Source organism: Moschus berezovskii, chromosome 2, assembly GCF_049115385.1.
Source record: "Moschus berezovskii isolate FMDL1 chromosome 2, NW_MosBer_1.0, whole genome shotgun sequence".
In the NCBI taxonomy this organism is placed as follows: Eukaryota; Metazoa; Chordata; class Mammalia; order Artiodactyla; family Moschidae; genus Moschus; species Moschus berezovskii.
The window spans coordinates 45,003,057-45,020,796 of NC_142461.1; the positions used below are offsets into that span (position 1 = coordinate 45,003,057).

Sequence of the window (17,740 nt, forward strand, 5' to 3'; positions counted from 1 at the left end):
TGTAAGCTCGCCTGTGATTTTCATCACTTAAATAATTTGCTAACCGGGGCCTTTCAATGATTTCTCGGAAAATCTCTGGTTCTTAAGTATTACATTTTCCTCAATGGTATAGTTAAATTGGGACACCCTATATTGGGCTTCCCCACTGCCTCAGATGGTAGAGGATCTGCCTGTAATGCAGGAGATCTCAGTTTGCTCCCTGGATAGAGCAGATCCCCTGGAGAAGAGAATGGCAACCCACTCCAGTATTCTTGCCTGGAGAATTCCATGGACAGAGGAGCTTGGAGGGCAAGAATACCTGAGTAGGTAGCCATTCCCTTTACTGCTGCCGCTGCGTCACTTCAGTCATGTCTGACTCTGTACGACCCCATAGACGGCAGCTGACCAGGCTCCGCCATCCCTGGGATTCTCCAGGCAAGAACACTGGAGTGGGTTGCCATTTCCTTCTCCAATGTGTGAAAGTGAAAAGTGAAAGTGAAGTCGCTCAGTCGTGTCTGACTAGTAGTGACCCCATGGACTGCAGCCCACCAGGCTCCTCTGTCCATGCGATTTTCTAGGCAAGAGTACTGGAGTGACTTGCCATTCCCTTTACTAGTCTCCCTCAAACTAAACCTTCTATAAAAAGATCTTCTGTACCTTTATTATGCCACTCAGAATTTCACTCAATAAAATCTGTTTTGAGAAGCATATATCGACTGTTTCTTATGCAACCTTAATCCTAAACAAATAAGAAACAAACTAAAACAGGGACTTTTGAGATTGTAAAACTTGCTCCAGTTAACTTGAATTTCTGGCCTGCTTTAGTAAAAATTCAACAGCTTTCCTAAACTGAATATTTGCCATTAGAGTGACAGCGGATGCCAGAAAATACTTTAGCAGAAACTACAAAGAGCTTGTGTGTATTTCTCAAAGTATAACAAAACACCTAAACAAATACAATTAAATGACATACAAGTTTAAAGAGAATACAAGATATGTAGAGTATTTAGTATTTCCAGTCAACTTAATATTTTTTAACTTTTGGTTTTTTTTTTTTGGATTGATAACATTCCTGATGCTTATAGAAATGTAAACCCACTGAAAAGTAATTTAGAGGAAACTTCTGCAAATCCTGTTAATTCCATGCCTTCTGAATCTCTCAAACCCACACTTTTCTCCATCGTCACAGTCAATGCCCTCATCACTGCAGCAGTCTTCAAACTGGAATACACGTATCACTAGGGGCACCTGAAGATTTTCTAAGCAGCATGAGTGATGTGATTTTTTAAAATCCTGCATCTAAATCTGATCTGCCTGGGACGATACCTATCAGTCAAGCATCAGTCATAAAAGTTCTCATTTCCTGACTATCTTTCTACTTAACAAAACTACAGTGGTGCACTATGCTGAAGTACAGAAACGCCCTGGGTGCCAAAGGGCCAACTGAAATTACCAGCACGGTATTAAGAAAGAGAAGACTCCCCAGACTACGCCGCCTTTTCACAAGTGAGGTGGCTCCCATTCCTCTGCTTTCAACGACAGTTAAGGTAGACTCTAATGAGGTTATCAGATGACACATCACACAAAACAATTTTTAAAGACAGAACATCAACTGATTTTTGGCAAACAGCTCCGAAGGGATTAAAAGAAACGAGTGACAGTGCTGCAAGAAAAATACTTCCATTTGCATCTCTTTATGTGGACAACTGCCGGGAGCCAGCGAGGGAAATCCTGCCCTGGCAAAGGTCAATCGGGGAAGAGGCCTGACGGGCAAAGCTAATCAGGACTCGAGGAACCCCCTGGACTTACCCGAGCATCTACCCCAAAGAAAACCAGAGTCTGACTGCCTTACTATCTTACGCCTCTTACCAATACTTACGGGGGCTTCCCCCCAACCACCTTTCTCTGAAAACATTAATTCAGAGCTGTAGTTAAAAAGTTCTCCTCGGCTTAATAGGAGTGTTCCAATCCAAGCCCCTCTGATAGCTTTCTAACTTGCCTGACGAGTTTGTCCAGGCTCTTACAACTACGAATGTGACTGTTTTCAGCCTCCCAGCCATGCAAGGACAGAAAGCCTAATATTCTAAAATACAGGAATTTGTTGAAGAAGTTAAAATCATTAGAATAGTACTAAAAAAGATTTCATTGTTGAATCAATGCTTGCTGCGAAGTTTCCATATTTTCTATTGTATCCTTGGAAATATATTAATCACATATAGAGAAAATAAGTAGTAGCCTTTGATTTAGCCACATCAGATCTTAAGTTAATAAATTCCTTTCTTGTAGCTCACTACACCCTTGCCTTATAGGAATGTAATCTTGTCATGTGTCTTTGGAGAATAGCGCCTGACTTTAGGAAAATCACCTTGAAAGAATATAAGCCTTTTTCTAGCTAACTAACCTTTGTTAGAAGAGAGGGCCATAAACTGTTAGCAGGCCCCCTGGCCAGAAGATGATGTAAACCACCTAAAACTTTTGTATATCATGAGACATACAAAAATAAGCCCTGATCCTGATAAGGGTCAAGATTGCTGACCCCTCATGATTTTGGCGTGACTCTATACCTCCCTTTCTCTATTTTTTATGTGCACAACTTAGGTTATAAAAGCAGCACTTGAAAATAAAGTTTGGGGCCTTGCTCACTGAAGCTTGGTCTCCCCGTGTCGTTTTTTTCTCTTTTTCCATCTTTTTCTCTATTCTCCTTTTTCTGGTTGAGATCCTTGGAGCACTGGGCCCTCTGCGTTTACTTATCTGCCTGGGCTTCTAAGACCCACTCGAGGGGGTGCCCTGGTGGGGTGCCTCCAGTGATTCGAGAGGGCGCCTGCGGCCTATGTAAACAAAGCAGACCCCGTGCTGGGGCTTTATTGGTTTCCTGCGTAAACCAAGGAATCATCAGCCCCTGTCTCTCTCTCTCTCTCTCTCTCTCCCGCTCTCGCTGACGCCGATGCCGTTCATCCCGAGGATACCCTGGGTCCATATCGAGGCCGGTCCCCGATAGACAACATTTGCAGCACCACTACCTCAGCTGAGGCCCTACTCTCTTGCTTAGAAAGACCTGGTCTTTCCAACTCCTATTTTTCCTTCTTTCTAATGCACTCTACACTATTATCAGGTATCTTTTAAAAAAATTAAAATATAAGTACATGGGAACTTATCATTAACCTACTTAAGATCTTCCACAATTTTCCTCTACTATCAGATTTTTCAAAAAGAAAAAAATTCCAAACACCCTCATCCTGGTATTCAAGGCCTCCCAATTATAACTTACTTCCCTTCCGGCACCCTTAGCTCACCCACTCCTCCTTACAATTCACCAGGTTCCCCAGGCACAGGACGTTACTCACCATGCCCTTTCAACTCAGGATTCTCTCTGACTGGATGGCCCTTCCTACCTCTCTTCTCTGTGTGAGAAACTCACACTCAGCATTCAAAGCACATCACATATGCCATGTTCACTGAGAAGCGTCCTCAGAATGAGTGGTACCATTCATTTTTGGACAATCAGTAATGGAGCATCCATTCTGATTTTTTAGATACAAAGATGAATAAGACAAGGGACTGTCACAAGTCTTGTGAGGACAGAAATGCTTATGCTTTTAAATTATCATACACTGCTTACGTTTCTACCAAGAAGTTATGTCACTGAGCTGGAGGAACACATGAACAGATGACTTGATAGAAGGAAGTAAAATGGGCACTGACAAATAAGTCATTTTGTCACAAATAATGCCAGTAAAAGTAGAGCCAAGACTCAATCCCAGGTCTGTCACAGTTCAAGCTTAAGACAATGTTAAGAATGTGGGCTCAGGAGTTATGCTGTCAAGTTTCAGTTCAGTTCAGTTCAGTCGCTCAGTCGTGTCCGACTCTCCGCGACCCCATGAATTACAGCACGCCAGGCCTCCCTGTCCATCACCAACTCCCGGAGCTCACTCAAACTCATGTCCACAGAGTCAGTGATGCCATCCAGCCATCTCATTCTCCGTCATCCCCTTCTCCTCCCACCCCCAACCTTTCCCAGCATCAGAGTCTTTTCCAGTGAGTCAATTCTTTCGCATGAGGTGGCCAAAGTATTGCAGTTTCAGCTTCAGCATCAGTCCCTCCAACATATTTCACTTTCCTAAGCTGCTTTTTACTCAGCTATATAATGGGTATTATAATAATGCTAATACCTCAAAAACATATAAGATGGATACTATAACTTGCCTAGAAAATCCCATGGATGGAGGAGCCTGGTAGGCTGCAGTCCGTGGGGTCACTGGGAGTCGGACACGACTGAGCGACTTCACTTTCACTTTTCACTTTCACACATTGGAGAAGGAAATGGCAACCCACTCCAGTGTTCTTGCCTGGAGAATCCTGGGGACGGGGGACCCTGGTGGGCTTCTGTCTATGGGGTCTCACAGAGTCGGACACGACTGAAGTGACGCAGCAGCAGCAGCAGCAGCATAACTCTCATATTTACAATAAGAAAACTGTGGATTATGCAGTCTGAATATTGAGTCCAGGTGACTCAGTGATACATGGGGTTTGTACTTGTATCCTTCACCTGCAGTGCTCTTTCTACTGAGTCAGACTGAAGGAGATGATTCAGAGAAAATACCAATGAAAAAAATCTCTTCATTTTAAAGAAAGGCTACGATATCTCAAAATATCTCAAAAATATCCCCAAGCATCTCTGATGTAAAATCAAATTTTTACCATAATTTAAGGCATGGCTTCGGTGATAGACAGGGAGGCCTGGCGTGCTGTGATTCATGGGGTCGCAAAGAGTCGGACACGACTGAGCGACTGAACTGAACTGAATACCTCAAAGCACTGTTATATTAAATGAGGCAATGCACACATAATATGTAGCCCAGGGCCTTGTACATAGTAAACATTCTATATAAATGTTAGCCCTTTTTATTATTAACTATTGTGATATACTATCTCTAACACATTTTCTGTTACATAACATTATAAATTATTCTGAACCTCAGTTTTCTAGTTTGCAAAATGGGGAGACTGTCTCATATGTAATAAGTCTTGCATTATACCAGGCACACAATAAATACAAGAAAATGTCTTTTCTCTACCCATGTTCAACCAAGATACTTATATATACAAGTTATCTCCACTTAGGATAAACCTATGCAGTGGTGCTCAAACCTTGAAGTTATCTGAGGAACTTTAAAAAATTCTGATGCCTGGGTCCCCTGTCCACAGACTGATTTAATAGGTCTGGAAGTGCGGACACATTAAGCACTTCCGAGGTGACCCTAAATGCAGGCACAGGTGAGAGCCAGGGCTAAGTCTACGAACTTTGCTAAGTTAGCAAAGTCTATGAATCTAAGGCTAAGATAGCAAAATAAGACATCAGGCAACAGCCTTAACATGGATGCATACTCAAAGAGCAATCAATCATAAGATGAACACAGCTGGTTATTTTTGTTTTGCAAGAAAGAGGAAGGAAGGGCTTATCTGATTTTTACATTTTAAAAGATTTTAGCTTAACAAAGATAAACTTTGAAAAATATCTGGCATTTTCTTTTAAAGAGTTATTTGGACTGAAAATAACTTACTTTCCTCTCTTACAAGTCTCCCCAGATTTTTGCATATTCACTGAGGAGTAGATTTTTTAACAAGCAGATCTTTTCGTTATGCTTTCCTCTTAAGGAATCATCGATCTGGTTTCTCAGAACTGAAAACTGTCATCCCTTTGTCCAGGACAATATTCAAGTCAGCTAGCAAGTTTGCAGAGCCTGTCGATGTCCAAGGCCACACCCTAGAGAGTACCTTGGGCACTTCTTTTCTTAGAAGCAGCTTTATTAAGATGCAATTTAGACACAAAACACAATCAGTTAAGTGTAAAATTCAGTGAGTTTTGATACATGTATGTACCCAGACACATGACAAATGAACAGCTCCCACCACAACCATCACATTGGACAATGGTTGTTATCCCAAAGTTTCCTTGTGCCCCTGTGTAAATTCCCTCACCTGCCAGTGTGTGTGTGTGCTATGTGACTTCAGTCGTGTCTGACTCTCTGAGACCCCATGGAGCTCACCAGGCTCCTCTGTCCATGGGATTCTCCAGGCAAGAATACTGGAGTGGGTTACCATGCCCTCCTCCAGGGGATCTTCCTGACCCAAGGGTTGAACCTGCACCTCTTAAGTTTCTTGCATTGGCAGGGGAGTTCTTTATCACCAATGCCACTTGGGAAGCCCAAACCACTCATCTTCTGGATTTCATATTGAAAGAATCATAAAGCCTGAATCTTCTGTGCCTTGATTCTTTTTCATAATGCTTGAGATCCATTTAGACTGTTGTGTGTGTTGCTTGCTCAGCTGTGTCCAACTCTTTGAAACTGAAGAACCATAGCCCACTAGATTCCTCTGTATGTGGTATTTTCCAGGCAAGAATACTGGAGTAGGTAGCCATTCCCTTCACCAGGGTATCTTCCTGACCCAGGGATCGAACCCACATCTCTTAAGTCTCCTGCATTGGTAGGAGGGTTCTTTATCAGAACCAGGAAGAACCAGTAGCTTAATCCTTTCCACTGCTGAACAGTATTCCATTGAATGGAGATGGATGACCCACAGTTAGCTTATCCATTCACCAGCTGAAACACTTTTGGGTTGTTTTGAATCTTGGCTATGATGAAAAAGCAGCTATGAACGTTGTATGACTATACACCTTCGTTCCTCATAAATAAATGTGCAGGAAGGGACTGCCAGATCAGCCGGTAGGTGTATATCTAACTTTGTAAGACACTGCCAACAGTTTTCTAAAGTGGCTGAAATGTTGCATACTTACCAGCAATGTACACTGTACCACCTCCTGTTTCACCACATTTCTCCAACACTTGGCTTCACGTTTTTAATTGCAGCCATTCCAGAGGGGGTGTTCTGGTGTAGTTTGGGTCACTGTAGCTTTAATTTGCATTTCCGTAATAACAATGTTCATGTACAATTCATGTATCTTTTCTGATGAAATGTTTTCAAACTGTTTTTTCTACAAGTTGTCTCCTGAGGTATTTTGTAAATATTCTTCTCAGTCTATATGGCTGGCCTTGTCATATAACATCATTCTTAACATCAGAGTTAAAAAATAAAAATTTAATCGAATGAAATCCAATTTATTGACTTCTTTTACGCTTCATGGTTTTTAACGTGCTCTCTACAAAAAAAATTTTCCTAACCCCAGAATGTGTTACACAGATTTTCTCCTCTATTTTCCTCTAAAAGTTTTATAGTTTTACATTCCAGCCTAAATAAATTCCAAATTAATTTTTGTCTACGGTGAGGTAATAAGGGTTGAAGTTCATGTTTTGCAGATGCATATCCAGTTGTTAAAAGCAGTATATCTTTTCCCCATTGAATTACCTTGCACTTTCATCAAAAAACACGTGTGGATCTTTTTCTGGATTCTATTTTCTATTCCACTGTTTTTTATTTCTATACCAATACCACACTGTCCTGATTACTGTAGCTTTACACTAGAACTCTGAAATCAGGTAGTTTAAGTCCTTGAACATTAGCCTTCTTTTTCAAAACTGTTTTGACTAAACTCAATTTCTGCAAGAATGACTGCTAGAATTTTTTACTGAGGTTGCATTCACTTTATATATTAATTTGGCCAAACAGTCTCTTCACAATAATGGTCAAAGAACATTTATTTCAATTTAAGGCTTTTATCTTCAGTTTTACAGTTTTCATCATACAGGTCTTGCATATATTTTATCAAATTTATCCCTCAGCTTTCATATTTGTGAGGTTATTACAGAAGGTATTATTTTTTAAATTTCTATCTCAAATTGTTTGTTGCTAATATATAAAAATGCAACTAATTTTGCAAATCGACTTTGTAGTCTGCCATCTTGCTAAGTTCACTTTTTAGTTCTTTGAGCTTTTTTGTAGATTCCTTCCTTAGGATTTTCTACATAAAAGATAATATCTTCTGTGAATAAATATTATTTGATATTGTTTCACGTATCTGTTGCTGGTTTTGTTTTTTTTCTCTGTGCCTTGTTTTGGATAGTTTCTAATGTCACATTGTCAAGGTTGCTGATATTTTCTTTTAAGTGTCACTCCATATACAGTATTTTTCATCTCCAGAAATTCTATATGGGTTTCTCTTTCTTTTTTAAAAAAAAATATACATATATTCTACTTTTCTCTCATGTTCATGTTTTCCTTTACCTTCGTGGATATATGTGGTATTTATAAACTACACCCATGTATGGTAATTCCAACATCTTGTCATTTCTAGGTCTTTCCTGTTGACTGGCTTTCCTTTTAGGTACGAGTTATATTTTCCTGTCTTTTTACATGTCCTGTAATTCTTGACTGGATGCTTGTCACTATGAATCTTACTGTTCGGTGCACTGGTTTGTTAAGTCCTTTCAACAGCGCTGGGTTTTGTCCTGGAGCTCAGTTAAGCTACTTGAAATCAGTTGGATGTTTTCAAAGTTTGCATTTAAACTTTTGTTACAGCAGTCTAGGGCAACCTATATAGTCTAGTGCTAATTTGGCCCCACAAATCAGGGGACACAATTTTGAGGCCTCTTCTCAATGCCTTGTGTATTACAATGTCTTTCTAGTCTCGCTGGTTTGGAAGCATGAACTATTCCCAGGCCTGTTATTTCCAAGACTTTTTCTGCCTATTCCTTTCTGATTGTTCTTTCTCTAATCTTAGGTAGTCTCTTCACATATATGTACAGATCGGTACTCTGTCAAAAGATTCAAGGAGACTCTTCTGCAGTTTTCCCAGAGTTCTGTCCTTTGTCTTTGTGTAGTTACCTATACTCCATGGCCTCCCAAAACTCTGATCTCTATCTTCTCTACTCAATGAGACGTCCAGGTTTATTGGGGTTCCACCTCCTTGCACTGTGGCCTGGATAGACAGCAAAGCTAGGACAATTAAAGGCTCACACCATGTTTGAGTTCCTTCTTTTTGGGATCATAGTCCACCAATATTTGTTATCCAATGTCTGAAAACTAGTATCTTTTATATTTTTTTCCTGGATTCATTCTCAATTGTTTTTAGGAGGAAGAGTAAATCTGATTACTGTTGCTTCATCTCAGCCAGAAGTGGAAATTCACTATTTGTTAATACAAGATCCCAGGTGATTCTCATGTGCAGTCAGTTTTGAAACCCAGTACGCTAGCGGCTTTAATTTCCTTAACAGAAAATTTCTGAGACAGCACACATTTTTCCTGAGCTAACCAGTCATGATGACAACTGGAAGCCTCTGTCCCCAGACTGCCATATAATGGTTAGCTGATACATTCAGAGAACTTTTCATCCAAAGAAATGCCAAACAACTACTTTACAAAGAAACTGAGAAACCATTATTCTCTGGAATAAGGTTTCATATGGAGATACTTCTGATATAAGATACCACAAAAGAATGCTTTAAAGCATGGGAGCAGGAATAAAATAATTTGAAAAAAATCAGTCTCTTCTTGAATCATTCCAGAAAAACCGTATCTTTAAAAAATTTTTGCCTTACATAAACCATTCAAAAAAAGCATGTTCAACAGGAAAAATTATATAACCATCAACCAAAAAATCAGTCACAGAAATTTTACTAATTTGACTTTCAATACATTGAACCTTGCAAATTAAAATACACAGGCTCCTATATGTACACAGAGGTTTCTTCCCATCCTTCCAGACATTCCTCTGAAACTTACCCTTTTCCAAGTAAGACCTCGGGGCCCACGGTGGGTCCTCTTCAGCATAAGGATCACTATACTCAACCACAGCTGCCTCTTCCTCTTCGTAATCTTCTGGAGGAGGTGGCGGTGGCGGGGATTCATCAAAGACTGGTTCTTCCACAGGTGGTGGTGGAGGTGGTGCATCTGAAACTAAGAATGTATCAAGCTGGTAACAAAACTACACACTGTGCAAAGTTCACTGTTTCCTATCCAAGCGCCTATGTTCATGGAATATAAACCTAGACCTGAAAATAGTAATCTTTAAAAAAAAAAATGAGAAGGCAAGAGAAGTGTCCCCACCAGCTACACTGTTTCAAATCTCCAAGCTTGACTTCCTCTTCCCTTTGGGTTAGTGCTGATGGATGGTGAATAAAGAACAGCCAAAATGATTATTATTATTAACTAAGCTTCTGGACTCTGTTTATGCTAATACATGATCCATTCTTTCAAAGAAAGATCAGTAAAATATAGTTTGGCTTTACATTATATCCAAGGAGGCGTGGTTACCAGAAATATTAGTAATTTAGACATTTTAACCATATTCCATTTATAACAAATTATAATGAGTCCAGTGAACAAATTTTAATAATCTGCCATATTCCTCTCAATGAATTTCCTTAGAATATTTTTTTTTACCAAATTAGTGGGGTGGAAATCACAGACATCTCTGGGTAACTTCATCCATGAAGATATTTGTGTCTGTTTCATTTTATTTTTATATGTACATAATTTAAAGTAATTCAGACTAACTTATGATCCAGTGATTTAAAATATTTGAATTATGTTCTTATAGAAATCTGCTTCCACAGTTCAGGTATCAGAATGCAGTAATGTCTAAAAGATCATCTCCAAACTCTGGGAACCCAAGCCTTTCAAAATGCTGAGTACATATTTGAGCTTAACAATAAACCAAATGAAGTTGCATTTATTCATCAGCGGTCCAATTTTAATGAACAGTATTAATGCTTATTTATGAGATACCAGTACTATTTCCATGAAATTCTCTGAGCGATCATCTTTATTTTCTTTTATCTAAGCTGAGGGACCAAATTAAATGGATTTTTTAATCAAATGGATTTTAAAATATGAAGATTAGCCATATCAACATCACAGTCTGTTGCGCTCCAGTATTCTTCCAATCTGCAGTGCCACTCTGTGCTCATGACCTGTCTACATTATGAATCTCAACTTTCTTTACTCAGTAAAAATAATCATTTTAGTTCTAATGGGATTTTTAGTAAAGAAAAAATATAGATACATGATCTTTGCATATACTTTATGGGCAAATTACATGTGGTTATGGTAAGAAACAATAATATATCCTAGTTGCACTTATAAGGTAAGGTGATTAAACAAATGCACAGAAACAAGGATCCAAAGAACTTTGCCTTTCAAAACAATCACCTTGAGAGATTATACCAGAAAATTACTCAAAGATGCTGCCACTGCTCCTTTTTTCTTAAAACTGCCTCAGAGTCAGTGTAATAAAACTAACATAAGCTACTATTTTTTAGTTAAAATGTTCCAATTACTCAGCACTTCACAATACATTATTCATTTAATCTTTATTTTAATCTTTACCTTGGGAGATGGTATTTTTAATCTTCATTTTATGGATGTGGAATCTGGCTTTCCAAGATTAAGTAAGTACTCCTACAGTAAGTGGAAGAGCAGGAATTTGAACTCCAATGCCTCTTATCTTAAAAGCTACACTATGATGAGAAGAGATCAATTCAATAACTTTAAAGTCATGTTTCATTATTCATTCAGAAACATCAACTATAAGCCGACTATGGCCAGCTGCTATGCTCAGCACTGGGAATACAGCAGTGAGCAAAAGTCATGGAGACATGGACAACCGATCTTCCATTTATAGTTAAATGCAGTCAGTGCTTCAAGTCATCATGGAAAACACAACAGACCAAATCTCTTCTGTGGGTCAGAAGAGGCTTCCTAGAACCTGAAGGATGAGGAAAAGTTAACGGCCCAAGGTGGGGGTAGATATTTCATGTCAGATGTAACAAAAACAAAGGTAAGAAAGTAGGAACCCTTCAAAAGGGCTGATGTATCTTATCGATAAAAAGTTCAGTAGAAAGAGGCCTGAGGAAGCTGAAGAGAACTAAGCAGAAAGGGCCTTATAACAGTCTGACCTCTCTCCAAAGAGCAATGGGGAGCCAGAGAAAGGTTTAAGAACAAGAGTATAGCTGTACTTAGCCCAGTATAACTGGTTCCAAATAATTCCAGACTTCTTCCAAACGTCAAACTTAATATAAATATGTGCTACCAGAGAGTATTTTCAAAATAATGTACTTGAAAGCTATAAAGATAACTCCAAAAGATAGGTATATATCTTTCCAAGGTGAATGTTTTGAAGAAGACAACATTCATTTGAATGTCTAAGTCCTGCTATGTCTAAAATCAGGGCTCACCTTATATACAAAGTTTCTTGTTTGTATACATTTTGTAGGTGAGAAAATGTATACAACTATGGAAAGAAATGAGAAAAGATCATCCTAAAAGGTATTCACACTGTGGGAAGTATTGGAGGTGTTCATGGGTACCATCCAATAAATAGAAGTAAAACAGACTATTTTCAGAAATTAGCAAACAGAGATGCAAAGGTACCCGAAAGAGAACTGAGCCCTCAGGCCAATAGGGGGCATTTAATTAGCTGTGGAAGCACACACACAAAAAAGGATCTAAAAGTGTCTGCTACGTGTCAGATGCTTCTCTAAATGCCAGTGAAGAAAACAAGCAAAAATCCCTGCTCTCACAGAGCTTCCATTCTAGCACTGGCGATGCTCATTTCCAAAGAAGCAGGAGTCTCAAGCAGCAGAACGCAAGTATTTCTGTCCCACTGGCAAGGCCATCCCTGTCATGAGCTGTAGGCACTGGGCTACATCAGCCTGATGACATCATCTCTTTTATGAGTGTAATTCCCCTGGTTCAGATTTCACACCCATCGTGCCAACTTTCGATTGTGCCATGCCTCCTATATAGACTGCTCACAAGAAAAGAACTCATCTATCATACAGACTATGGTCACTGGTCCCTGTAACAACAATTCCTCACTAAACGCTGATACAGGTCTCCTGCTTTGTAGATATCAGTCTCCTGAGCTTCCATTTTAATGCTTCCCTAGAAGAAAACTTAACCTGTCAATAAAATTAGTTATCCGTTCCTGCATCGCTCAACACCAGACCACAGGCAAACTTAAATACATCACCAATCTATAAGGCATCTTGGGAGACAGACTGACAATTTGGTTCTCTGGGACCCACCATGGCATGATTCATCTTTACACCTGGAATCACAGGACTGGAGAAAGATTCTCAGGCCAGCCACAAAATGCTAAAACTCCAGTGACAGACCAAGTGTCTGAGCAATCCAGAGAGAAAAAGGTGGGCTGCCTGGTAAATAAAGAGCATCTCCTCAATTAGATGTGATTTCTCTTTTTACACATGCCTTATTTTATGTTTGTCTTATCTTCACTAGCAGACTTAAAGCTGTCTGAAAGCAGAGAATTTCATCTTCATTATTTTATCATCCACACCAGTGGCTCATACAGTGAGTGACTTGTTCATAATAATCAAATATCTGACATACTAGTGAATGACTATTCAGCCAATCATATATAAATGACATTTTACACCTATAGTCTGATCTACAGCATAAAGAAGACATAAACTTACTATTTTCTTGGACTCTGGCCACAAATCCCATTAAAGGTAACTGAGGAGTTACCTGTAGGATGGAGGGAGGAGGAGGAGCAAGAGATACTGCAAAAACAAAAAAGGTGTGGAGGATAAGGGCTAAGGGCAAGTCACATTAAAAGGAAAGGATAACACAATAAAACAAACATACATGGGGGGAACCACTGTGCATCACCATTTTACAAGCAGTCTTAAGGCGCTCTTTTGAGGGATAAGTCATTAACACAGAAAACAAAGTGTTAGGGAAGTTTTAAAAGCTTACAACAGGAAGCATTCATCATATACCCATCTAGTCTAAGATACAATGGCAAATTGTCTTTTCATACCATAGCATGTCTTTTCAAAAAAAGAATTTCTTCAGATTACCATGAGTAGTTTGGTTTTCCAAATTTTACCTTGGAGGTTACAAGTTTAAATGTTCATCAATACAAGGGAAAAAAGACCATTACATGCCAGCATCCTAATTTCATACTTTTCATTACTTCATTAAACAGGAAAAATTAACTGGTAATTAAACAAATATTTACGTACTTCCCATTAAGGGGCAAGCACTCTGCTAAGAGACCAATATCAAAACCATTCTCTGTGAGTCAGGTTTTTATCTTTACAGTTTCTCACAGTCCCAATTCATACCACCTATTTCAGGGACATTTTCACCGTGACCCTACAGAAAAATGCTCACCTAATTCAAATCATTCCTTTCCCCACAAAGTTGTCTTTCCCTCTTAAACACCTGGTAAGCATCTAGCACTCGTGCATCTTCAACAAACATTTAATACAGGCAAATATACACATAAACCAGGTACATGTCAAACAACTTCTGAAGATTAACTCTACAATTATGGTTTGCTTCAGATTGGGGAAACAGTATGATGTACATTTTCTTATAAAGAGAGAATACCTTTATGAGCTTCAAATCACAGGTAAGACTAATGAAACTAAAAAGATAAATAAGATTCACTGCCCTCAAAAAAATCACATTCTAGTTGGGAATGGAAGGTAAAATAACAGCCCCAACCCAACAGTACTTGCAGCAATTCCCTGCAGGTGGTGGTGGTGGTAGCAGAGGCAGTGGAGATGATGTGGTGTTCCGGTGGTGAGGAAGGGGGCCAGGGTTTGGGCAGGGGTGAGAGCTACATAGAAATAACCTCTGAGCAGGCACCTGAAGAAAAGGAGTTTGACAAGCAGACAAGGGTTGAGAAGGACAAGCTGAGAACCAAGTGAGGGGCAGAGGCTTTGAGGGATAAAGCAGCATGACCAGTTTACAAACCAAAAGTATTTCCATACGGCTGGCATAAGCTGCCCGAGAGAGAAAGCACAAAACCAGAAAGACGAACAGGTGGATATGTAACAGGGAGGAATCTTAAATGGTAAGTGAAAGAGTGCTTAGTGGAAACAGCTTGGGACTTCAAAGTCACCTAGCGGGTCTTCCCTGGCAGTCAAGGGGTTAAAGCTGAGCTGCTGCAGATTACAGATTATCAGGTTATCGAGGAACTAAGATCCCACATCCTAGGCGGCGCTAGTGCTAAAGAACCTGCCTGCCAATGCAGTAGAGATCCAGGTTCCATACCTGGGTTGGGAAGATCACCTGGAAAAGGAAATGGCAACCCACTCTAGTTAAGTATTCTCGCCTTGAAAATCCCATGGACAGAGGAGCCTGGTGGGCTACAGTACATGGGGTCACAAAGAGTCAGACACGACTGAGCAATTTAGCATGCGCAACACACAAGATCCCACATGCCTCAAGGTGCAGCCAAATAAACAGTCACCTAACATCAGAAACCTGATTTGCTATTTCCTTGCTATTGGAGCAGCAAGTTATTTAACTTTTTTGAATTTAAACCATAAATGTGAAATGAAAGATATAATGCAACCTACTTTACAGTTTAACTACAAAGATTAAAAAGAAAAAAAAAATGTATACAGTAAGTCTAAGTCAGGGCCTGGCACACAAAAATCAAGGTAACAGAAGCAGAAAGAAAAAGAACTTAGTAACAGTGTGGACAAAAAGAGTATTTGGTAACTAAGGATTTAGGTACCCCATGAAGGAAACAGCTGAAGATATTCTTAGATTTTTTTCCTTCCTAACTCTGAAGGTAGAGGTGCCATTAACCACATTAAAGTTAGTGAGTAGTACAGGGAATGAAATAGGCTGGAAGTACAGGGAATGAGAAGTCAGGAAGAAATAATGGTATGATAAATAAGATGTATGAAAGTAACTTAAGCATGAACATGGGAGGCAACTGGAAAGTCTGGGTTGAATTTGTAGAAGCAATCAAGAGGTACAAAGGTGGTAGCAGTTAGGAGAGAGAACAGCTGTGCTGCGGGTAATTGCAGGGAAAACATGTACACGTATTGTGCAGACAAGAGTTAACCGTGTGATTCTGAAGAATAGCCCAGATTTAAGGGACAGAATCACATAACCCTAGAAATCGGTAATTTTCTTTAAAAGATACCTTTTGGATATGTTTTTTATACTTCTTGGCAGCAAACCTTTAAGTTGTGTGTCTGTCTCCCAATCTTAGAGGCCTAGAACAATTGCTGATATGTTCACAATACTGTTTCCAAACTTGGGGTAAGAAGACACAATGAATGGGGAAGTAGCAGAGATAAAGCAGGTAAAACTGAAAAACAGCAGCAGAGAATGACTGCACTAGAAAAAGTGCATATGTTCATTTCAAATAAGATGAAATTCTCCTCTTGTCTGTTAGCACCAATCCCACCCCACCTGTAACGGAAAAGTAGGAAATTTCCCACTTCAGTCTTTACCATTAAAAAAAAAAAAAAAAAGAAACAAAAAAATCACCTAGTATTGAGCTAAAAAACAACAATTAGATACCTAACTTAGAACAGACTTTTTGTCTGTAGGTTGTTGTGTTTTTTTTTTTAATGAATTTTTTCTTTTCTTTTCTAGTTCTGTGAAAACCTGAAACTACGTCTTTTTAGGGACGTCCACCAACAGCAGCCCAGGTAAAAACCGATCCTAGATCTTCCTTAAATGGAATTACTTTACAACAAAACAAGTTAGGTTTTTTTCAAAGCCAGTCCAAGGCATGTTAAAAAAATTCAGTTTCAAATGGAGCTTACAAACGTTGCCCCAAATTCTATTTTTGCCCAAGGCAAACTTTTTACATGATGATCCAAATTAATTTAGTTACCAGAGCATTTTCTTTCTGGTCAGCAAGATTTCATCAGAAAACCTGTGAACCAGAAGCTCCTACTTTAGACTAGATTTATCTTCTTTAAAGTTGAATTGAAAATGAACTATTTTAGGTGAATTTAAGCAGGATTTTGATGTGAACAACTGTTTGCAATATTCAGTTCTAGTCTAAGTAGCTCATGAACAGGCAAGAGCAAGAAGCAACTATCAATTTGTTTCCATTCTCTCTGGTTGATTCCTCATATGACAACCCTTTCCCTATAATCACCAAAAGATCTCCACACTTAGATTGAGTAATATTATGTTCAAATTACACAACAATGAAGTTACTGCGAAGAGAAAGGCTCAAGAAGACACTGGAGTTTATAGAGAGATCTTGAACAGCTATAAAAACTATAGCTTATGTGCACTCAGCAACATGTAGATATAAAAGGTAAGCCAAACCAAACTTAGAGGATGAGCCTGTGCTGATGAAATACACAGAATTCCTAAGCGTGATCTTCCTGATTATTCACAAAATCATGGAACATCTTTGAGGCTTAGTGTGTTAAAAGGTAATAAAGTTTTGAAGAAAAATTAGACTATTACATCATTTTGTGTGTGTTTTACAGCTTTCTAAATATTAGAAAATTAGACAAAATAAAACCACTCTAAATTCTATTTCTGAAACCATTAAAGATATCATCTTTAGAGGCCATCCATTTGATAGTCCATTCAAGTTTAGTTGCTAATATTTTACATTCCAATGACAGAAACAATGTAATCATTTTAAAAGAGAAATGTTTTCTAAACATGGACAGGAGTATTACTTAGGAGTATTTAAAAGTGAACTTAACTAATCATACTCAGTAAGAAGAGCTTTTTTGATGGAAAAGAATATGGTTGCAAATAATTATCACTCCTGTAGTCTCAGAAGAGTTAAATGAGTTTTATCATTTTTGCTATTCCTTTTCAAATAAAAAAACAATGATATTATGCCAAGAAAAAGCAGCAAATTAATCCACATAATTTAAAAACACAGCTTGTATTTTTAATGATGAAAAGGGTCTATTTGGTTTACTGATTCGTCTGATAACATACTTTCATTTTTCAGTTTTTCCTTGCTTTTTTGTTCTCCCTAGAGTAAGCATTCACTAACAGACACTAAAGACTGCCGAAAATGAGGATTCAAAAATAGCTTCTGGGT

General features: G+C 38.8%; 1 protein-coding gene across 8 annotated transcripts in view; it reads right to left on the minus strand.

The window, feature by feature from the left end:
- Nucleotides 1–17,740, minus strand: part of ABI2 (abl interactor 2) — a 107,237-nt gene that overhangs the window by 4,815 nt on the left and 84,682 nt on the right. For 4 of the 8 annotated variants that reach the window (XM_088828203.1, XM_088828206.1, XM_088828186.1 and 1 more), the window contains 2 exons: nt 13,374–13,460; nt 9,658–9,831 (listed from right to left, as the gene is read on the minus strand). In XM_088828203.1, the coding sequence (XP_088684329.1) occupies nt 9,658–9,831; nt 13,374–13,460 (261 nt within the window). The remainder of the gene's footprint in view (nt 1–9,657; nt 9,832–13,373; nt 13,461–17,740) is intronic. The other 4 variants (XM_088828208.1, XM_088828205.1, XM_088828194.1 and 1 more) reach the window with 1 other exon arrangement.